Source organism: Rhipicephalus sanguineus, chromosome 1 (genome assembly GCF_013339695.2).
Source record: "Rhipicephalus sanguineus isolate Rsan-2018 chromosome 1, BIME_Rsan_1.4, whole genome shotgun sequence".
NCBI classification, from domain to species: domain Eukaryota; kingdom Metazoa; phylum Arthropoda; class Arachnida; order Ixodida; family Ixodidae; genus Rhipicephalus; species Rhipicephalus sanguineus.
Genome location: NC_051176.1, coordinates 182,075,021 through 182,099,632, shown reverse-complemented (window position 1 = coordinate 182,099,632; position 24,612 = coordinate 182,075,021). Strand labels below are relative to the sequence as shown.

The 24,612-nt window shown below is 45.1% G+C and overlaps 1 protein-coding gene across 1 annotated transcript; it reads left to right on the top strand.

The window, feature by feature from the left end:
• Nucleotides 1–4,228: 4,228 nt before the first annotated feature.
• On the top strand, nucleotides 4,229–21,345 carry LOC119380684 (uncharacterized). The gene is made up of 2 exons (XM_049412242.1): nucleotides 4,229–4,856; nucleotides 20,930–21,345. The coding sequence occupies exons 1-2, from the start codon at nucleotides 4,356–4,358 to the stop codon at nucleotides 21,329–21,331; spliced, it is 903 nt and encodes a 300-aa protein (XP_049268199.1). The 5' UTR covers nucleotides 4,229–4,355; the 3' UTR covers nucleotides 21,332–21,345.
• Nucleotides 21,346–24,612: the final 3,267 nt, after the last annotated feature.

Genomic DNA, 24,612 nt, shown 5'->3' with positions numbered 1-24,612 from the left:
ATGAACGCGAGTGAGACAGGTGAACATGTGCCGAAAGCTCTCCGTCCGAACTCCCACAGCGCGCCTGCCGAGGAAGCAGTTCCGCTTTCACCGATAGCCATCTCAACGCTACTCGAAGAATTCTAGCCGCGTACAATCAAACCCGGATGCAAAATACCGAACGCAGAAGCGTGGCCGGTAAAGCTCGTCATTTCGAACGTGGGGGCTTATACGCATGGCAGTTTCGATCCCGCTATCTTCCCACAATCGGGCGCGTTCCTAACACGCGGCTGACTTTCGTACGCAGCGTTCTGCGAGAGTAAAGGTTGGCTTAGATTTCGCATTGAAGAAGAAAATGAACGAGCATAAACGAGGCGTGACCTTCTTAGCAAATATGTCATAGTGTCGTAACAATAGCTTCAAATCTGGGAGAGGTGGCAGTATAAAAGAAGCCGATGACTATGTCGAGTCACCACTTATTCGGACTGCAGCTTGAAAGAGACGCACCATGAACCTGCTGGTACGTCATAGTGTTCTATTTCAGATGGCTCTTAATACAGCCAAATGATTGTGCGCCGAAGTTTGGCATGGTAGCAGTCAACGCGCCTCCAAATCATCCGTATGTAACCTTAAGGTGGATTATATAATAGTTGTTGAGGTTTTACGTTCCAAAAGCACGATATGATTGTGAGGGGGATATGATTATGAGTGAGAACCCGCTTGGGGGTTCTTTAACGTTTACCCAAATCTAAATACACGGAACTCTAGCATTTCACCTCCATCGAACTTAATGTGGATTCATGTAGTGCCGCGTTTTCCTTGCGCTTTTATCTACGATGTGATCGACACTACTATGCCATTGCATTAAACGAGGGAAATGCAGCTTCCAATTTTCATATTCCAGCAGGCGTAGGAATTTCAGTCAAGATGTCTACCGTGCACATTGTAACGTTTCAAAGTGCTTACACTGGGGCTAGTTGGTGTGGCATTCTGAAGTGTAATGATGCGTTGCACATAACGATGCACAGTGTATAATTCGTTGTACAAACCATCTCGCTGTTGCATGCTTACATGTTTAGGGTGAACAGCCAGAAAAACATTTTTTTTAACTGTATTGCTTTCCGTAATCAGTTGAATTCACAGCTGTAGCGCGTCAGGTGTTAAAACGGACACGTTAATAAGGTACATTGAGCATGAATATTTGTATTTTGTAGAGACGGAAGTGACGGGGACGCAGTTAAGAAATTGTCCTGCATTTCGAACTTTTCCTACTTGCAGAAACTAAAAAAAAATAGGTGGAAAATGCAGCAACACCAGGAAACCGATAGTAGCATAAACGCTGTTGCGTTCTGAAACGGTCCTTGCTTTAAACTTTCTCTAGCCCTTCCAATTTCAAGGGGTGGACCAACTGTAATTATAAGGTTAGCATATTTACTAATGCACAGCTGTATAAGCCACTTATTTTAAATTTCTATGCGGTGTAAAATTTTATGAAATCAAGAAAAATAAGGAGAATAATAACGACAAAATTTGCGTCATACCATGAACGAGGAATCAACCAGCACGTGGAAAAAGTTCATTTGATGTATTGTGTGTCGTGATCCCTTAAGATGTTATAGTTTAAGATTAGACGTCCATATATTGAGCATGGTTAGGTAAGGAGTCACTAAAAGTTCTTTTTCAGGAGGCAGTTCTAGTTTGATTTGTTATGTCAAATGGCCTGAGAATCTTTTTATTTTCCGTTTGAGGAATTCGATTAAGAAATCTAGCATTACGGTCATAATATCAGGGATAGTAACTAGGCATCACATGTACGTGTATTTGCGCGTATAAAATAACCAGTAACGTAAAAACAGCTACAGAGGGTGTTTTTTTTTAGACAATACAGATTTTTTATTGAAATCCTATGACAGTAATGCTCCTGTCATTTTCGTACATGAACTGCACGTCGAGGCGGAAATACATTCCCCAGATGAAGTGACACTGCTGTGACTAATTAGCAAAAATTGTTAATTACATTGTTAATTATTGACTTGAGGGTAGTTGTTTATACTACAAAGTTGTTGTGCATGACATTTACATTTTATGGCATAATAATGTTTTTCAGAAATCACTAAAGTCGCACGTAATTCGAGAAATTCGTCATCGAATTCTCAGGGCGATATCGGAACTGATCGCGCCTGGCGCGCATGAAACGCTGCCACTCTGTTACGTCAGACCGGAACTACCCGTGACAAGGAAGTGACGAAATTCGAATGAAGGTGCGTCGCAGCCGTATCATTTCGTGAAAAGCGAGAAGTCATCTCACTTCCCACAGCGGATCGCCTTACCATTGCTTGAAGTGTTTGGCGCTTATTTATTTCTTTCAAGCTATGTGCAAGAAAACCGAAGCATCAACATTTTCTTTGTCTGTGAAGCTTAAACCCAGGGGCAGCCACTGCGGCGCTTTTTTCTTGCTGACTGGATAAATAGTTTTTCGCGCCTGTTTTTATTGCGATAGCAATTATATGGACCGTCTCGGCTGGATTTTGCCGTCGCCGTCATGCACCGTATATGTATAAGTATATATATATATATATATATATATATATATATATATATATATATATAAGCCCCAGAGAAAAATAATTTAGAAAAATGCTTCCGAAGCGTGGAATCGAACCAGGGACCTCTTGCTCCGCAGTGAGTGGCGCCAACCACTACGCCACGAACGCAGATCCTCCGCGCAGCTAACGGCGAGCGTTATATACACACCCTTTACCGCTGAATGGACTCAGAGACGGCAGGCGCTAATAGGCTTTTCTTCATTACCAGCGAGATGGCGCTAGGAGCACGACGGGCGCATTTAAAAGTCGTCGGCGAGCTCGCTCGCTTCTTCTTATATTTGTGCAGGGAGAACCTTGCCCTTCCGCTGTCTGCTCGCGCGGTTTTCTCGTGGTGAGGTGAAGAGGGATGTTTCGAGCTTTACCGTGATGTCCGCGCTCATGTTACGGAGCGTACCAAAGTCACTCGAGCTCAAGGGACGCCGCTAAACGAACAAACAGAAGATGAGCGCGAACTATCAAGTGTCACAGCTCGACAATTGAAGCACGCTATAGTATCCTTCGCTGCTTCGGCCGCCTTTGCAACAGGAGCGCTGTTCAAACTGAGAGTATCCATTGGCGAGCCTCACTTCGCATAGCATTAGTTTCTTGCTATCGCATTCATTGCTTCGCCCTTGTGGCGAAACTGTGACTTTTTTTTTAGTTTAACAAAGAAGCAGATAAGCACCACAGATCGCACGCAAGCAATAAGCTGTTTGCTCGTGCATTTCAGAATGCTTGCCAATTTTCCTGACAAGATTCTGCTTTGGCGCGCCTTGATTCAAATTTCGTAACTTTCTTGTCACGTGTAGTTCCTAACAAAGAGGCCGCGTTTCCCGCTCGCCGGGCACCGACAGTTTCGACATCGCCCTTAAAATTCGGTTATCAACATCTAGATTCACGTGCAACTTTCGTGATTTAAAAAATGGATATGCCATAAATTGCCCTATATGCACTGTGACTTTCTAACATAAACGACTGCCCCTAAGTCAATAAATAAAAAAGTTAAATAACGAGTTTATGTTAATTAGTGAAAATAGTGTCATTTCGGCTGCGGCAAAGGGTTTCCGCCTCGACGGTGAGTTCGTGTGCGAAAACGACAGGAGTCTAGCTGTACAGAATTTTTATAAGTCTGTATTTTCTAAAAAAAAAAAACGCCCTGTATGGCTGGCACCTTGAGTATTTCATCTTTTACATGGCTTTGTTTACTTATTTTACTCGGTGTTTGCAAAATGGTATTCTGTGACAAAATCGCCCGGAAATTAACAAAGCACTTTGCACCTGTCATTATTGCATATGTTGACATACTTTTTATGTACGTTTTTTGTATATTTTACTGCTAATTCGCCACTCTTTGCTCATCGATGAACTGATCCACTGCTTACTTTGTGTTAGGAGGTTCCCCTAACAGTTCTTACTTTGGGACCTTCGATTCTTCAATCACCATGCAAAAAAATATAAAAATAAAATAACTGTATACATCAACACTTTACTAAGCTTCATAAATAAAATTAATATGTAGTGTATGCCCAATTGTTGTTTGACATTTCTCTATGTCTGTCAAACATAGGACCATGTAGAGTTTTATTCGGATAGCAAAAAGCAGAGTGCGTCACTGAAAGATACACGTTTGAAAATAGAGCATTAGTGTGATCTGGTGTTTTATTTAGAGAGCATACCTCTTGTGCAAGTTGTTTAATACTGGTGTTTGATAGGAAATAGTCTAACCAGCATGAAATGTAAGATAGGTAAACGCATAAAACGCAGAAGCTATGGGAATATTGATTACTGATAATGCAGGCAATCCTCCTGGTTGGTTCTGCCTTTGTGGCTTGCACTATGGCTGGTGGGCTCGGTGGCCTCGGCTACGGTGGTTATGGTGGACTCGGCTACGGTGGCTACGGTGGCTACGGGGGACTCGGCTACGGTAGTTACGGCGGACTAGGATACGGTGGCTACGGTGGACTCGGATACGGTGGCGGCCTAGGTGCCGGGAGAGTCGGTGTTGGCAGCAGCGTGACTTTGCTCAGTGGTGGACCTGGCTATGCGAAAGCCGTGGCGGGGCCCGCCTTCCTCGTGCGCACTGTGCACCACGTGAACAAGGTACACGGCGGCGGCGCCATCGTCGCTCACTCCGGCCTTGGAGGTGTCGGTGGAGGTCTCGGATACGGTGGAGGCCTGGGATACGGTGCTCTCGGCTACGGGGGAGGCCTGGGTTACGGAGTTGGTCTGGGCTACGGAGGCGGCCTCGGATACGGAGGCGGGCTGAAATATGGAGGATATGCCCTGAAGGGATAAATGCCATGTTTCCATGAGGTACAGTTATCTTTATTTTTCCTAGCCATTTTGCCTAGGTCGCTGTCCGGTAGATTTACAAGAGAGTGCCGATATGTATAACCCTCGTTGCTTCACAAAGAGTCAAGCTGATCTTCAGTTTCCTCTCGCTAAGCCAGGTGCTGTGTCTTACCAACGGGCAATATGTAGCAAATGGCGCTGGGATATCGCAACGCTTTGTGAACAGACGATAAGCAAAGCTGAACGCATTTGCAAGGTTTATATATACTATAATAAGAACATTAGTTTTTTACTATATGGTTTTTTAAAAGCGCAAGTGTTTTCTGTGACAGGGTTTTGTGTGAGAAAACAACTTACATTTTTCTCTGTGTTTTCAGATCAGAGGCGGCGCTTGGCTGCTGTATTTCTGTCAGCGCTATGTACACAGCAGGGAAATCTGTCCAGTTGGTATACTTTCTGGAAGAGCCCCTTGTATATGAAATGTAAATAAATTTCGTTCAGTAGAAAAACATTGCCGTGGGATGCTGTATTGTTACGCCTCTTGGCATGGAACTTACGAATGGCTCATTGTAATAGAGATCCGTCTTTACCGATAAAAAGGTCAATGTTCACTTAAGAAGTAGACGATGAACGTTGATACTGCGTTTGATCTCACTGAACAAATGGTTTGTCAATCCATGCAGCCATGCACTTATACGTACACATAATACATCAAACAGCATTCGCAATCAGAATCAGAATTTTTTTATTAGAAGCTTCATAATATTGCAGATATTTAGCATACAGGAGGAGGTCCCATAGCCAAAGACTGTATCAAGACCTCCTGTACAAAAACAATTATGGTACTTTACAGCTTAAAGCAAAAGTAGCAAAAAGTAGTATTCATGCAAAAAAAAACACAGAACATTAACAGTAAATGAACAATTAATTACATGCAATAGTACGGTTTCAGCATATCAAATATCAGCAAGAAAAATTGTAAGAGGAAAAAAAAACATTAATCGCAAATTAAAAAACACTTCCCATTGATCACAACACACTCCCGAAAACAAACAGTTAAAAAAGATACAATAAACTTTTCGTTAGTCTTTTCTAAGTACATTTTTAGTTCTCCTTTAAACTGATATAAAGATCTCGCAGTTTTCACGATAAGTGCAATAGTGCTCCATAACGAAGTAGAAGTGAACTGTACTGCTTGCTTACCACTATTTCTGCAGATTCTTGATAAGCAAAAATTGTTAATCTGCTCGAATCTGGTAGTACCATAAATCCCAAGGTTATTTAGTAGAAAAATAGCTGGTGGTAGTTGACTGGTCATAAATCTGTAAAAAATATCTAGGTAGTGTTTAGTGAGTTCAGAAATGATAAGGATGTGCTTCTCATGCATTAGGAATTTGGTATTAGAAAGGCGTGAACTGCAATTAATTGTTCTGATGGACCGGTTTTGAACAATCTTGGTAGACGCAGCATCAGTGTTATAGGTGTTTGCTCAACATATTGTACCATAAGTAACATGAGAGCGAACAAAAATGTGGTAAAGTGACATTACTGTGATACGTGAGAAGCAAGCGCGCGTTTCAATTGGGATGCATGTACCATAATCTCTATTCTTTTTTATGTTAGCAATATGATTCCGATATTTCAAATTTCAATGAAGTAGGATACGAAGGAAAGAACGTGTACTTTGAGGAAGATGAAAATAATAGGTGGAATGGATATTAAGCTTCGCTGATGGGAAGAGAATACAACAAACTTGGTATTAGTTGTGTTAATAGAAAACATGTTGATCTTGCATCACCTTAGGATGTCTTCTAAATCTGTGCTTAGATTATTAACGAGAGATAAGATATCTTTATGAGAGGCATATATGGTTGTATCATCAGCGTACAGAAGTGCGTACAGAAGTATGAAGTGCGTGTTGTAGTTCGATTTCTGCAAGCTGGGGGGTACAGTGCAATGAAATTCAATTAGTAATGTGTGTGTGCGGCACAACTTTCATGAGTGACGACAAGGTGTGACAGCCTCGTAAAGCGTCACTCCTGAACGCCTACGAAGGGCAATTTAGAACAAGTGAAGAAGAGGAATGTTGCCATCAGGCGTTGTCCTTCTTGTTGACAATGTGCGTCCGCACACTGCAGCTGTAACAAAGAAGCTCCTCCAGTGTTTTCGGTTGAAAGTGTGCGATCACTCACCATACAACCCGGACTTAACTCCTTCTTGTTTATATCTATTTGCTCACATGAAACGCCGGCTAGGAGGACAGGAGTTTGACTCAGACAGCGAGCTGCAGACCGGCGAACAGAACTGGTTGAAAGCACAGGTAGCTGCCTTCCACGAGGCGGGTATAGGAAAGTTAGCCACGCTAAGACAAATGTCTGAATCGAAACGGCGACTATGTCGAGAAGTAGCTGGTATGTGTACCTAAACGTTGCAAATAAAGCAGTTGTAATTTTCACTCAGGTTTTTATTTCATGACCGATCAGACCTTGAAAAACATAGCGCTCGTATATTCCACCGGGCGCCCCAGCTAACTTACAAAAAGCTTTAAAAAAAGGCCATGTGCTCAAGCAAAGTTCTGCCTGCTGCATATTAGTGGAAGGCGTGTGTACATATGACCTGTATTTTTTCACCACAAGTCAGTGAATAATTTATTATTTTAATTAGTGAACCTTTCTATTGTTGCTCGAATCGGAAGAATATTAACGGTAAAGTTGTAGGCCGCCTTAAACAACCCCGGAATGAAGCATTTATTTTGTACAGAAATCTGCCTTGTTCGTTCCGAGAAAAAAATAAAAACACGTGAGTGGCGCCAAATATGAAATAGAGGTGCGCTCGCGCACAGCTACTCACGCTCTTCCAAGCGTTCTTTGATTGATACGCGGCTCGTACTTTCGCCTTTCATTTTCCGGCCACAAGTTCGCCCAGATAAAGAGTTACGTTTTTCCTAGTTCAGCTGGAGCCTTCTTCACCGCCACGGCCACGTGACAATATGACTCGGCAAGCTACAGCCTAGTGTTGCTCGTCACCGCAGGAATACGCCAACGAACACTCGACGATGCGCACAAAACTACTAAATTTACACGAATACATCGATCCAACTCGTAAGGGTCGGCTCAAAGCCAAGAAAAATACGGTACACACGGCTACTTGCTGAATGTTAATGTTTCGCATGAAGTAGATTCCCACAGTGCATGGGATCTGCCGGAATTTCCCTAAGATGGATTGTCTTCAAAGTCATCGTACTGGCATTGATACCACCATCATGTTTAAGTCAGCGTATACAACAAAACACCCGTGCAAGCAGTTGTGAGTTGCCCCGCCACGGTGGTCTAGTGGTTATGGCACTAAACTGCTGACCCGAAGGTTGTGGGATCAAATCCCGGCCACGGCGGCTGCATTTTCGATGGAGGCGAAAATGTTTGAGGCCCGTGTACTTAAATTTAGGTGCACGTTAAAGAACCCCAGGTGATCGAAATAATCAAATCGTGGTTTTGGGACGTTAAACCCCAGATATTATTATTAGTTGTGAGTCGCCATTCCGTTGCGGCAGCAGTTGGGAAGTCGTAGCACATTCGTTAATGTCCTCCGCAATATTTATCAGTCTAACACTGTGTTTCTGTGGGTGAATTTCAATTATCGACAAAAGAAAGCAATTTAAGTAGAGCCTCGTGGGAAAAAAGTGGTGATACAGCTCAGTGTTAAGGTGTTTGAGAAGAAATCTAGGAGTAATTAATTAATGGATAAAGTTCCTTTGAACTTTAACAATGCCACCGAGTAAGCCAACTGCGCTATCTGCACAGTTTTCAGCAGCCTTTGCGTAAACCTCTGCTTAATTGACTATCTCTGAGAAAAATATGGTATCATCTGACAAGTGATTGCTATGGCAAATAATTGAAAATCCTCATGACTTATAACATCGCTCTCTCTCTCTCTGTCTCCTCCTAATCTGAAGCAGAGTTTACACACTGACCTTGTGTGACTGGAAGACTTACGAAACTGAAACAACCTTTCTTTATTATTGCACTGTGGAGGAAGAGAAAGCATATTTTAATTCGCGAAAATCACAGGCGTCGAACCGAAGGACCTCTGTCACTAGCCCACTGCTCCGCGTAGGACAAAGAGGAAAATGAATAAAAAATAAAAAAAAGAATGAGAATTACGATGGCGATGTAACCAGCAAACTATGGAAGCAGGCAATATGCGTGTATACATGTAGTGCGTACAACCTCATCTATACGTCACGTCGCGCAGGCGTTATTTCTAGGGTCTTGATATTATGCCGCTCTGCACTAAAGATGCCAAAAACGCACTTCTTGCTCTTAAAGCACATTGACTGTGGCACCTTACGCACCTTACGCTACGAACGAGGTCTGAAGTCAAAAGCAATGAGACGGTGAACGTCTGATGTTCTGCCGCAGAATATGCGCGAGACCGTTTCGTTGATGCACATTTCTGACAGTTGCGGTCACTTTTGTAGCCTTAGAAATATAGTGCCCTGTGTACATCACCCGACAATGTCACTCTGTGTACCAGAGTTTAATGAATCGCATAAAAAAGTCAGTTTCGCCGCAAGGGCGAAGCAGTCAGTGCGATAGCAAGAAACTAATGCTATACGAAGTGAGGCTCGCCAATGGATACTCTCAGTTTGAACAGCGCTCCTGTTGCAAAGGCGGCCGAAGCAGTGAAGAAACTAGCGTGCTTCAAGTGTCGAGCTGTGACACTTGGTAGTTCGCGCTCATCTTCTGTTTGTTCGTTTAGCGGCGTCCCCTGAGCTCGAGTGACTTTGGTACGCTCCGTAACATGAGCGCGGACATCACGGTGAAAACTCGAAACATCCCTCTTCCCCTCACCATGAGAAAACCGCGCGAGCAGACAGCGGATGGGCAAGGTTCTCCCTGCGCAAATAAAGGAAGAAACGAGCGAGCTTGCCGACGACTTTTAAATGCGCCCGTCGCGCTCCTAGCGCCATCTCGCTGGTAATGAAGAAATGCTTATAAGCGCCTGCCATCTCTGAGTCCGTCCAGCGGTAAAGGGTGTGTATATTCATGAATACGTTTTAAAACGTATTCATGAATTAGCAGCATGCCCAGAGAGCAACAACAGCATAAATTATCCATACTTTTGGTGGAAATGTATTGAAAGTTAAGTTTGCGAAAGGTGGGATTTGCTCGTTGCGAACTTGAATACCTTTGTATTGGAGAAAAGAGCGATGCCGTAACATCGTATCTGAAGAAGGCAATGATTAATGAGTTGCCATTGATATGCGAGAGCTTTGCTTCTGTATCTGCTAGCTGAGTGCCTAATATTCCGCAGCCACTGAATTTCCAGTGTACTGTTATGACAGGGCCAGCGTGAACTCAAGTGTAGCGCTGCAAAACAGGTCTTCGGACATCGCCATCTTGTGTGAAATGTCAAGCCAGGGGCTTCGGTAGTGTTCTTCAACTGGGGGATGCAGGGGACGGGACTCGATACGTAAGATTTCGTTGCGTTCCCTCTAGAATGCAAGCTCGCACCTGATTGACATTTATTAACAGTATGGTGTGCCTGAAAAGTACAAGCCAATAAAACAACAAAATGAAAACAACTGTTCAGCCGAAAAGAAAACGCAGTATTACTACTGACTGGGTGGATTCTGAAGGAAACATGGAAAGGTGATCCGGGAAAGAAAAAAAAAAGATTGGTCTTCCTGGCATTGGGATTTCCGTTAATGTAATATTGTTGACCATAATGTACAGATGCGTGTTCACGGCTGAGACAAAGCATGCAGACGTCTAGGTAAGTAGGCAATGCATAATTCTTCTACACGGATCGTCGTGAATATTGGGTCAGCGAGGCCTCAGCTAACACCTACCGGACGAGTTCTGACAATATTAGGATACACCCCGGAAGACTTACCCCACTCTCAGCGTATTCCATTTTAAATTAGGGAGAAGATTTATGTTTCCAACATACCCGAAACTTGCACACAGAATCAAGGGAGCGCAGACAAGCACGGGCTCGAGCACAACGAAGACGACGTCAGTAAAATACAGGTATGATAACGAACACGCAATGAGCGAGGATGATGAACAAGAACTCATCGCAGTATCCACATCACAGTTGTACGTAACGCGTTACAAGTAATCGATTACTTGTAATTAAGCACATTTTCTTGCAATTTTGTAATATAATAGATTGCTTTTTCGAGAATGTAACGTTCTCGGTAATTCAATTACATTTTCTTGTAATTGATTACCGGTAATCTATATAATCTTTTTTCCAAAATCAAGTTTCAACCAGTCTTCCACGGCAGTTGTCGTCCCGAAAAATATGCGACCACTCTGCAGGGACCCCCCTACGGACAGGACGGGGGGTCCCTACACAGCCTATTTTTTCACCTTATCCTTGCCCTTACCTGCCACGCCTGATCCGAGCGCCAGCAACAGCCAAGCGTGACGCTTCATAGAGGACATTGGCACTATCATCGAAGCCCCACGCGACTACGAGCGTGGTGCGCAGTGTCTTTACGTTAAAGTACCGCCCTTCCTTCCAGCGCATGCATTGAGAGAGTGTTCAATGTAGCAGCTGACCTCTTAACGCGGAAACGTAGAAGAATCAGCGACGACAACTTTGAAGAACAACTGCTGTTGAAAGTTAACATCGTGTAACACCATACCACAGAAGTACTAAAGGAGGGGAATTGCCCATTTTTCGTACGTTCATAGCGAGGACTTCGTCCCGGCAGACTTGATGCTCTAGGCAGCATGCGAGGGTTTATTGGCCAGCTGCCACCTCGTGCGAAGATCACGTGCCCCGTGACGCCCTCTGGCAAAAGAAAGTGTGTTCCACACTCGCCGCATGGGCTTCGAGTGGCGCAGGCTAACACTCCCAGGTATTAAACACATATAAATACTCTACAAAAAGTGGACGAGGGAGCGCCCTCCGTCGTAGCTCAAATGGTAGAGCATCGGACACGTAATTCTAAGGTTGTGGGTTCGAATCCCACCGACGGAAAGGGTGATTTTTCGTCCACTTTAATTAGTTTCAATTTGAGTGAAAATCATTGCACTACAGTTAAGAAACCACAAATAGCCTCCCCTATGTTTTCCTTGGCTTAATTGACTAGGTTTCATCAGCTGCGTACCATATCACAGAAGCCACAGTAAGCCTCCCAGCCTTCACGCAAGCATCCAGCGTACTCTCTGTCTACCATGCAAGCCAGAGCAGTTCGTTGTAGTTTGAGGAGACTTGTGTTAGGCAATAAGATTTTGAAGGAGCGTAACGCAAAAGTAGTCATTGCATTTCTGCAATTACTCAATTACTTTCTAGGGCTGCAATTGGCCACTGAATCAATTACATTTTAAAGGAAGTAATTGTAATTGTAAATCGGTTACTTATTTTCTGTAACGTATACAAGTCTGATCCCCATGGGCCAAACACGCGACACCTGCAGAGGAAATCGCTATCGCTTTCGTTGTCAAAGCATACAGAAGGGCATCAATCATCACGACGGATTTCCAAGAAGCTTGTAGAAGATACAACATGGACAGAATAACTATCTTAGGATCTGACCTCTTCAGAGGCATGCATCTTCAAGAAACGCACACAATTTAAACACCGCTGCAAAAGCCCTTCACGTGAAACAGAGCGGATCATGCCGCAATTTGACATCACGTACACAGGGAAACCTGCATAGACGACGCTTTCTTGATGATACTGAAGAAATTTTCCTAGCAGATATACGGACATGCTACACTACAAGTAACGAAAATACAACCTAGGAATACATACAATACTGACTATAAGAGAAGCAGTATAATATGGAGCAGGCTAAAGCCAGAAACATATATTCGCACGGAACTGTGTCACATTCTTACACGCGTACCCACTATCGGCGTACAAGACAAAACGTGTTCATTTGTCGACGTTTCCATCGGAGACCGATCTTCATCAGGATGAAATTTACCAGGCTTCGATGCGCTTTTATATCATCGTTCTCCGAGCCGAAAGAGAAAGAAAGGTTAAGAAAAAGTACATAGGTTAAGAAAAAGTACCTTTTTTTCTCTCTTTCGGCTCGGAGAACGATGATATAAAAGCGCATCGAAGCCTGGTAAATTTCATCCTGATGAAGATCGGTCTCCGATCGAAACGTCGACAAATGAACAGTTCTTTAGAAGCGTGTGCCTTTTTCCTAATTATTTTACGGCAACCGAAGACAGACTCTTCATAATCTGCGTACCATATATATATATATATATATATATATATATATATATATATATATATATATATATATATATATATATATATATATATATATATATATGTATATATATATATATATATATATATGAGGAACTTCTCCGATGACATTCGGATCACATAAGATATTCCGACGTCTTAGCGCACTAGAGTACGAGGTTGTGCCCTGCGGCCATTACGAAATCACAGCACACAAACTGAAGTCGTTTGTCCATGTAGTGCGCCTTAGGTCATTCTACGAGAACTGTATGACTTTATTTTCTGCTTTGTTTGTTAATTTTCTTCACCGTGTGTATTTTTTCACTTTCGTGTGCTATTTGAAGCACCGGGGCCATGCTTTCTTAGAGAGGGGCATTCACATGCGCACTTGCATTTCTTTTCATTGTGACCGGGTTTCGCTTTCTAAAACTACGTATGCTGTCGTAGCTTGGCGTAACACAGAAAAAACCGCGATAGCATAGCCATTAGTAGCATATTGAGCGTGCGCTAGCGCCAAGAAGAGGTCTTCTTCCTCTTGTTCTTCGAGCGCCTTGATGATGATAAGTGCGGAGCACTTCACGGGCCTGGGCTGTCGTATGCTGTCGTATGCTGTCGTCGCTTGGCGTAACGCAGGCAAAACCACGTATATAAAAATACCAAAAAAGAGGAAGCGAGCGAGAAACAGAAAGCGAGAGAAAGAAAAGGAAAAATAGGAAGAAAAATAGAGAGAGCAAGAAAGAGAAAGAAATAGATAAAGAGAGAAGAATAGATAACTCGAAATAAAGGTAACAAAAAGACAGCAAAAAAAACGGGGAAAAAAAGAAAAAGAAGGAGAGGAGGTAAGAAAGATGAAACCGAAGAGGAACAAAGAAGTCGGCCCAGCTCCGCACTTCCTTCAGGCTTGGCACCCCTAGTGCGAAGCTGCCTTTTTTACTGTATTCACAGTTTTATGCTGTGTTTCCTTATTTAGCACTGGTAATAAAAAAATGTAACAAAAATGACTGGCTCTCCCGTAATTGAGAGTAGATGTAAGCATCAAATGGCTACCGGCAAAGCAGATTGTTTGGAGATGATACTAGCCACACACAGCCCTGAACGCTTACAGAGCGGGAATGAAGCTGCTTTGAACTGAACCTTCTTGCATGTTTCGTCTCTGCCGAACACTATTCGCGCCGCGCCAGACGCTGCCGGCATTGTCCCGCAGCGTGGCTCCGGGTCTCGAAGGAGACGACGCAATATCCACACTGTGACACTCACGGAGCGTTCGTGTTGAAAAGAGCACAGGCAAGCCTGTCTCAGCGTCAAGAGATGAAACTAAAGTGTATGGTGCCTTGTATCTGCCTTTGGAACATCGCTATTGGAAGTGACAACTAAAACTTCAGCATACTAGAAGTTACAGGCTGAGTGATATTGTGAACATACGTTAAGAACTCGGAAGCAATATTTTTTCTAACTTGTTTGGGCACAAACTAGCGTATGTAATGCGGTCCTGCACAAAGGGTTGGGGGCCAGAGACCGCATTTTCTTAACTTTTCGCTGGTTGCCCGGACGATCTCGTTTTGTCCTCGCAACGATGCCCGGATGTTCTCGTTTGAATGCCCGGATAACGGCTCTGGCTTTTGGCTCAAGGTCACTCGAAGATTGCCAACAATGGCGGTTAAAAGCATTCCACGCTGAAAATTGAAATTTGCCGTCTTTCCCTTAGTACCATTCCCAAGAATTCCACCTGGTCTGGTTAATGGCATGCTTGACAGCGTAGCGAAAGTGGGACGGCCCATGCGACCTGAACTTTGTGAACTTAATGTTTGTCAAATACTTCGTCTGGTTTGTCACCATTGTTAGGAAAGTATATTAAAGGATGAAAATGAAATTAATATACTGCCTCTGTCTGCATATGTCCGTAATCTCTTGTAATAGTCTGTTCTTCAGCCGCTGAGACGCAGGAGACGAGGCCATAGTGCAATACTATAGAATTAGTGTTTTGCTGCCTTCATTAGCACAGTTGCTGTGGGCCTTCGAAGCCCATGAATGCTTCCCAGGGGGACCAGGAAAGAAGTCTAAGAGAACAGTATTAACTTTGCTCCCCCAAGCCCGAGCTTCCGCGATGGTTCCATTCGTTGACGTGCAGCGTGGTAGGCCCAAGCATGTTCGCAATCCTTGAACTTGAATACTCTCTAGCGTGTTCACACAGCTCGGTCTCATGTTTGAGAGCACCGGCATCCATCATCCCATCAGTGTATACATGCGCTGCGAGCCACTTCAAGTGCATCTTCGCCTCTTGACCCGACACAGGCAGCACCCGCTATCAGCACTCCGTGCCACCCACCCAAACTGCAGCTTTTCAAGAGCAATATCACGGCATGAAAACGTTCTACCATCAAGGTTTTCTTCCCCGAGATTTCCTGGAACACCGCCGTGGGTCCTGCCTAAACCGCCTGTTAGCCTTGTGATTCCTGGGATTACGAAGAAGTCCCTAGTTTCGACAATTGGCCTCAAACAACTGACCCTACATCACATTTATACAGCGTACGGCGGCACCATGCACGTGTACACCGATGGATCTACCACGCTATGTACCTCTGCTGCAGCCTTTGTCATCCCACAAATGGTTATAGCTCGACGGTACAAAATAGACCACAAGACCACATCAACTGCCGCAGAGCTTGTTGCTATCCAGGAGGCAATAAGATTCATTTCTGGAGAGCAACCTCGTACATGAACAATATTCTGCGGTGCGAAACCCGCTTTGCAAACCATTAATTGCGTCATGAGACAAGGTCCATACTATATTTTAGCCATAGAAATTATGGAGCTTCTTCACGTTGCTTCAACAAATGGCCACCTCGTCACCTTCCAATGGATTCCTGCCCACTGCGGCATAATGGGAAACGAAGACGCAGACGCAGAAGCTAAAGGAGCCTTGACCAGTGGCCCTGAAGTGCGCACTGCGTTTTCACGACCAGACACGAACGCCCTGCTTCGGTACGTAATGCGTGACCTCACACCTGAGCACTGGACGAAACCGGAGCGACGACACCGGCGATTACACAAATGGGACCCCGAAATGAGGTTCTGTATGCCTCGTAAATTAAAACGACACAACACAAGTATGATTCACCGAATTCGTCTTGGTGTGGCCTTCACAAGACGTTATGCACATATCATCGGCCGCAGTGACACCGGTCCCAACTGTGATCACTGTCAAGTGCCAGAAACACTTGAGCACATATTTTGTACCTGCCCAGCATACGCACGCGAACGACAAAAACTGATTTCCTCGACTGAAGGAGTGCATAATAGGCCATTAACTGATGAGGTTGTGTTGGGCCCATGGCCTGACGCCAACAGCACAACTGTGGTCATAAGAGCGGTTGCAGCTTTCCTACAAGCCACTGGACTGGATGCGCGGCTATAGCACTGCACCACCTAGACGGGACTGTACATACTCACCTCTCTTACTTACCATCGTCATCCATCATTCTTTTTTCTCCCCTTTCCCCACCCCCGGTGTAGAGTAGCAGGCTAGAGCATAATATCGCTCAGGCCGATCTCTCTGCCTTTCTATAAATAAACCTCTCTCTCTCTCTCTCTCTTGCTCCCCCAAATTGTGTTTCGCCACTTGCGTCACGTTAACTTATTTTGCTGCATATGGTATTCCTGTCGGTGTCTCAGCGTCTGCTCGTGGTTTCAATTGTAACGCGTGCATATTCCTCCGTCACGCGCTACTCGGAACATGTCATGCGCTTAGCAGCATATATGTTTGAAGGCATAAGCCTGGCGCCACACCAGAAAGCTACAAGAATGAATCATCTGATGGCATCCCGTGCTGCGGAAGTACCATCTATATAAATTAAGGCTATGGAAATGTGAAGAACTTGCGCACAGCAAACTTTGTGTTTTGCTGAATTTCTGCGCCATTGCCTAAATACTCAAGTGGCACGTCGTGCGTAACATTTTGTTAAGAAGTGAACGGTCTGTGTTAAGAAACATAACTTTACTAAGATGACTTATTCGGATGTGTCAGCTTCGACACTTTTTCTTTACTAGATGGATTACGAACTTATTTATTCAAATGAAGCTTAAAGCATCTTGAGTCCAAAATTAAATCTCGATACTAGCTTAATCTATCGGTTCCTTACGGGTTTGTTACCGCAGATAATATCCGCTTATAATTTATCGGAGGAAATGAGAGCATCAGTACTTGCGTAACCCACTCTCAACTTTTAGTTCAGCGAACGGAAGCTACAGCGTACCTCTTATTTTATCTAACCCACTAACTAAGAAGTATTCAAGAGAAGAAGATGAGTATCTGACCCCTTTTTGGTGCGTAGGCTGTACGACCAAGTGCTATACACACGGCATTTGAAGAACCCGTATAAGCGAACAATAAACTAGCAAGAAAAGAAGAGAAAATAAGACGTCGAGATTAGTCCTTTGGTATTATATATGCTATGTCGACAGGTGCATAAGGAAGCGCACAAACGGAGCGCGCAGGTAGCCTAGTGCCACAGTTGCCGCCCATAAAGTACGCTATCCTTCTCACTGATCACGTGAGCAGTGACCAAGAAAAGCAGGTGGTGCCATAGTCATACAGTGTCTTTCTCCCACGGCCTAAAGTCATAAGACGCACCAAAAGCGAAAGTGTATATGCAGCCGAAAAGCGGAGTGTGCCCGTCCGCCAGCTTTTTCCGTGGTCGAACGAGCGGGGAAGAGTTCCTCTCCAACAGGGGGGGCATGCTTGGCGGAGGAGCAGCTGCAGGACAATCGAACCCGGATATGGAGCGGCACACCACTATGGCACTGCGGTTAATCCGCAAATTGGTCTTAGACGCGCAGGTAGCTATTCAGTTACCCCACACGAATATTATCGCGGGGATCAGCTTAATGTTTTTTAGTATTTTGTTTACGATGAAGCACTAAATTCCTCGAGCGGTGGTTTGCCGACTAATATCCGTGTGACGGTTTTATTCGTAACGGCAAAAAAAAAAAAAAGAAACGCAAAGTCCAGACTCCGTAGGAATGTCTTCAGGGCCCGCCTTTTCAGGCTTGCGCCTCTGTGACGCAACGCCTAGGTGCTAGGCGGTTTACGGGGGTATATAAACAGAACACGGGACCGAGTACGATCAGTTGCGGTCCTCTAAACTCCACAGACGTCTACCATGAACGCTCTGGTAAGTTAGCCGTGTTTTTGCGATATTTCGAGCACTTTCAAGAATAACGCGCCTGGGCCAACACATTCATTCATGTTTGAATGCATGATGGAGTTAATGCCAGTCCTGAATGTCAACTAAAGAAAAGAGTTGTCGACTCTGTAAAGGCCGGTCACGCTGTAGTGCAGTATGTAAATCTACGGGACGTAGCAGGGCCTCTCTGACAGCCCCTGCTATGAATCGGAGCACTGGTGACTTCTTGTGAGAAGTGTGAAAATCAGAGGCAAGACTTGAAAGTAGTTTCTCGGAGGAATGGTCCATGACAGAGGGCACCGGCCAACTGATACTGATAAATAAAATGTCCCGAAGACATCGCACAATGATACGCAGTTGTGTGAACGAAAAAAACAGATGTCATATTCGAGCCCCCCCACGCAAAATTAATAAACTTTCTTTTTGGAAAATTCGGATCTGCTAGTTCCTCCGCTATATATAGAAGCTGCCTGGCAACCATTCAGACACAATTTTCTACAACAGCCTTCGTAAGTTCTAGCCTAAGCACCATAATTTGCAATTCCTAGTTTATACCATTCAGAAAACACTTCAATTTCATGGCGTACTGGAGCTCAGGCACTTCCTAACCCGTCAATAGGAACACGCGAGCGCGTGACTTTTCAGGAGCCCTCTAACACTTTTCAAGCCATCATTTTTCTTAATTTCGAGTTGCGTAGACTGAATGACGTACGCATAAATACATCAAGAATGACATCGATAAGGGAAATCAGTCTGATATTATTCAGCCTACAAATTCAAGACACAACGGGAGAAAACGCCTAGTGCCAACTCGAATTTCGCGGGGTCACATGACCCTCTTTCTCGCGCTCAGTGACATCACGCAGCGCTGCCAATGGAATGAGCTTGAAACACCTATGCAGCGGAAGTTTGTGTTCTATGGTTTCTCAGAGCAATGCTCGAAAGCAAGACGCGAAACATCAGCCAGCGCGTCCTCCGTCTTTCGTTGGTATTTTTTGCTACAACTGCGTCTCTATGGCTTTCAGTAACAAAGGTACGGAAGATATAAAAACAATAATATTAGTGCCGTCAGTTTCGAGGTCCTGCCTCTTCGACGTCCCCACGTGGGAGGCCTAGGCAAAGGCACTTAAATTGCTGGTTGATAATAAAGTTTATTCCTCCTCCTCCTAGTGCCGTCAAGTTCGAGCTAAGTGGCGGAATCGCGAACCTTGGTGTCGCCAATTATGCCACAAGCAGTCATTGCGAGCGCCGCTATGCGAATATGCGGTCGGCGGCGATGTATTGATATTTTTGCTAAAGTAAATTATTAAGTCTATTGATATGAGGGCTTCGACCTACACTCAGAGTATCTCCAACCATTGTTCTATGCCACCTGAAAATTAAAAAAAAATTGGGGGACCCTTAAGCTTCGCCTTTAAGAGCTGAACGCGATAACGAAATCCGGCCCCCAGTGCGCACTTCAACTTCTAAGTGTATACTTATTAATGCGTGTTGTTACACACACACACACACACACACACACACACACACACACACACACACACACACACACACACACACACACACACACACACACACACACACGCACACACACACACACGCGCGCGCGCGCGCGCGCGATATGTATCTATAGTAATGGTACAGGCACTGGAACAGGTTTTCGATCTAAAGCACTTCCCTGTGCTACAGTCGAGACATATTTCTCACAATGCCTCACAGATGGCAGCACATTATGTAATGTTTGCTCTTTGCTTGATCAACTCCTCCTTTAGAAAGGAGCATGGCCTCCGAGATGGCGGGGACGCCGCGCGCTCACCATCTCGGAGGCCATAAAAGGAGACGTTGGCTTGATATCTTTTCCGCTAGATAGACATAGTTGTCCATTTTTGGAGCTCTTTGAAAGTTCTTGTGTGTTTTTAGCGGCGATGGCTGCACTATCTAGGCTTTTTTCGAAGCATAGCTTCGCGCAAAAAACGTAGTTTGATGGCCTCGCCAATGCGCCTACAAATTGCCGAATGGGCTCATTTTCGTCATGACACCTGCCGAACAAAATACGTTGAGACTCCTTTCACTACATGACATTTATGTACTGTTTTTTCCCAAAGCAGTTGCAAGTAACATTGTGGCTTTGTGGTAGGATACCTCCTTTCCACGCAAACGGCCCGGATTCGATCCTCAATGGGACCCAATATTTTTAATGTTTATTTTATTTGCATCTTTGTCCGCCGCGGTGGTATAGCGGTTAGGGTGCTCGGCTGCTGACCCGAAGGTCGCGGGTTCGATCCCGGCCGCGGCGGTCGCATTTCGATGGAGGCGAAATGGTAGAGGCCCGTGTGCTTAGATTTAGGTGCACGTTAAAGAACACCAGACGGTCGAAATTTCCGGAGCCCTCCACTACGGCGTCTCTCATAATCATATCGTGGTTTTGGGACGTTAAACCCCAGATATTATTATTATTATTTGCATCTTTCTCGATTTTTCGGTCACGGACGATTTTTCGCTCACAAGCGACGTAGCGACGCCGACACCGACGGCGGCATTTCTGCGAAACGAGCTCTCTAACGCTATCGCGTTAATAGAGGCGTTTGAATAGTGTTAGAGGGGCACTTTAACAGAAGTTGTCCAAAGTGGTTACGAGATGCTTAATCTCTAAGAGCTTGTTTATTATAGGTTCCTCTTATCTGCCTCGCCGTGGTGGCTTGCGCCTCAGCTGGTGGCTTGGGAGGCTACGGATACGGAGGCGGCTACGGATTAGGCTACGGTGGCCTTGGCTACGGTGGAGGCCTTGGTGGAGCGGGCATCGGCAGCAGCGTGGTTCTTCTCAGAGGCGGTCCTGGTTTCGGAAGATCAGTGGCGGGGCCAGCCTTCCTTGTGCGTACTGTGCATCACGTGAATAAAGTCCATGGAGGAGGCGCCATCGTGGCCCACTCCGGGCTCGGAGGGATTGGTGGCGGAATCGGCTACGGTGGTCTCGGCTACGGAGGTGGCCTAGGATATGGCGGTGGTCTCGGCTACGGTGGTCTCGGCTACGGAGCTGGCCTGAAGTACGGAGGATACGGCCTGAAGGGATAGACGTCATGTGGCCTTTTGAGGTATAATTTTCTTTCACTGATGTTTTGCTCTCACAACGTTTGCAGGACAGGGTCAGTGTGCACACAGTGGGGTGTAGCCTACATTAATACGACGAATGCAACTTGTGTACAGTTACGTTTTCTTTATTTTTAGAATTCCACACTTGGATGCTCATAAGCACGGGAAAAGCAACCACGAGCTCAAAGCGATGGCGCTGCCGCTGAGGCGCAGAGCACTGCCGCTGAGGCCACTCTTATTCACTACAAAACCTTTAACAAGAGGCCATATATTCCCACAATTTTCATTGTCTACATGGAATTAAACAGTAGTGGGCATAAATCAGGTTACGTAATTTCACCTAAGATATGTACACGCCAGAATTAATATTAAAACATTATAAAAAAGCCGCTTGAAATACAACGCTCTTAAGTGAAAGTTAACAGGAATGAACACTTATCGATGAACAGTAATCGGGGCGACAATTGTCCTTTTATGTTCTTGCCTGTTTCTTCCGATTGATCTTTATTTTTTGCGACCTATTACATATGTTACACTTCCTCTATCTCATTTAGCTCTTATTACTCTCTTTAGCGCCTTATATGTTTTTTATTCCAGAACACACGATGCTAAAGGCCTGACAAGGCGCAGAATTTCAGTGAAGGCTTTCCACACCTTGTCTGGGGCTGTTGTAAAGTATATGTAAATAAACACTGTGCTGATATGATATCGCTTCTTCGATTTCTGCGAACTCTTTTTCATTTCCTGAGCGGTGTGTGCTATCCCAGCTATAAAAAAATTAGCGGAGCTTGCACAAAGTCGCAAGACTAGGTCACAGCACAGCTGGTGGGCATCTAGCTGCTCCTGGCTGGGTTAGGCTTTTCTAAGTTTGTTGCTAGGTCAATTGATACGCGCATCCACGCACGACTGCACGAAGTGTTCGCGTGATCTCTCTTGTAAACCAAGTTTGGCCACTAGCTTATCGAACGGTATCGATTGGGTATCGACTAGCCATCATGTAGCAGCGCCGAATCAACACGATTCTAGTAGCTTAATTAGCTGAATTAGGCTAATTAGACCAATTAGCTTAACTGAGTTAGCATATCTGGGTTTAGTCTCGAGTAACTCGCATTTCCAAGGCCAACCTGGGCTTAATTAGCTAATTAGCTATTGAGAAAACTTAGGCTTAGTCTCAATTAGCAATAATTGGTATTAGGCTTGGCTCGGTGAGATTTGCCGAGCTCGAGCTCACTAGCCACAACAAAATTTCAACTCGGCATAATTGGAGCTAATTATGTTCTGGTTTAATTAGCCTAATTATGCTAGCTACTGAGTTCTTACCATGCTAAACTAGGCCTAATGAGGCTTGGCTATAATTACGTTGGCTTAATTAGGCTCATCTAAGCTTAACTTGCTTGACGTGGCAAAGGAAGCTGGGCATGATGATGATAGTTTTCCTTCTACGCCACACGGACAAACCTCGAGCAAAACAGCTCTGCTGTAAAAACGGCCAGCGAGACCATAAAAAAGTCACAGTTTCACCGCAAGGGCGAAGCAATGAACGCGATAGCAAGAAACTAATGCTATACGAAGTAAGGCTCGCCAATGGATACTCTCAGTTTGAACAGCGCTCCTGTTGCAAAGGCAGCCGAAGCAGCGAAGGAAACTAGCGTGCTTCAAGTGTCGAGCTGTGACACTTGATAGTTCGCGCTCATCTTCAGTTTGTTCGTTTAGCGGCGTCCCTTGAGCTCGAGTGACTTTAGTACGCTCCGAAAGATGAGCGCGAACGTCACGGTGAAAGCTCAAAACATCCCTCTTCCCCTCACCACGAGAAAACCGCGCGAGGAGACAGCGGAAGGGCAAGGTTCTCCCTGCGCAAATATAAGAAGAAGCGAGCGAGCTGGCCGACGACCTTTAAATCCGCCCGTCGCGCTCCTCGCGCCATCTCGCTGGTAATGAAGACACGCTTATAAGCGCCTGCCGTCTCTGAGTCCTGCCAGCGGTAAAGGGTGTGTATATAACGCTCGCCGTTAGCTCCCTGAAGGATCTGCGCTTTCTAGCGTAGTGGTTAGCGCCACGCTCTGCGGAACGAGAGGTCGCTGGCTCGATTCCGCGCTTCGGAAGCATTTTTCTGAATAATTTTTCTTTGGGACTTTCATATATATACACATACATATACGGTGCATAACGGCGGCGACGGCGACGGCAAAATCCAGCCGAGACTGTCCATATAATTGCTGTCGCAACAAAATGTCACAGTTTCGCCGCAAGGGCGAAACAGTGACAGGTAAGGAAGGAAAGGTAAGGAAGGAAAGAAAAGAGTAAAAAAAAAAACCCGCGCGCGCACACTCAAGCACGGGAGCATCATTGTCGTTTAGCGAGGTCGGTTGAGCGCAGAAACTTCAGCAGCGCCTTCGTCGCTTTCTGGTTGGAAGCTATGTAGCACGCTTGTACATATATTTGTACAAGCGTGCTATATGCCAGCAGATGGTTCAGAGGAGCGTGCATACATAGACGAGTGCGCTTGGCATCCGTTTCTCAAATGTTCGGAAAATGGATAAATCGCGCGCTCTGCGGAAGAAGAAGCCGTCTGCCGTCGTGAGCGCCAGCGAGAGTTGGCGCGCGAAGGAGCAAGGCGTCGTCGGGCGAATTCAGAAGCACGCGCGTGGGATACGAAAGCCATGCGCAAGCGGGGGGATTCGGATGTGCTTTGCAGCATTGGTCGAGAAAAAAAAAAGCTTAAATGATCGGAAAAGGAAGAGAGTGCGGCATGAATAGATAGTCGCTCAGCTTCTGTTAATCGATCTGCTGGCTTTGAGAAGTTCTATGCAGCTTAGCCTTGAGATTAGGGAACGCCAGCCAGCTTCGCTTTTAACAGCAGCGTTCGCGACGTTAAGTCAGTGAAGTTGGACTATTAACGCGATAGCGTTAAAGAGCTCGTATCGCAGAAATTCCGCCGTCGGTGTCGGCGTCGGCTCCGTTGGTTGTGAGCGAAATATCATCATCTTGTCCGTGACCGAAAAATCGAAAAAACTGCAAATAAAATAAATAATAATATTGTTGGGTCCGAGTGAGAATCGAACCCACGCCGTTTGCGTGGCAAGCAGGTGTTCTACCACACAGCCACGCCTCTGCTCGGAGCTGCACTCAAAGTAACTTTCATTCTTCCCAAAAATACGCGTCCTGTATACGGGTGTCACAGTACGAGATGTAATATCGCAGTAATGTTGCGTGGTACAAGCGTACATTGCCATCGGGCGTCACACCATGTCAATATCATAACG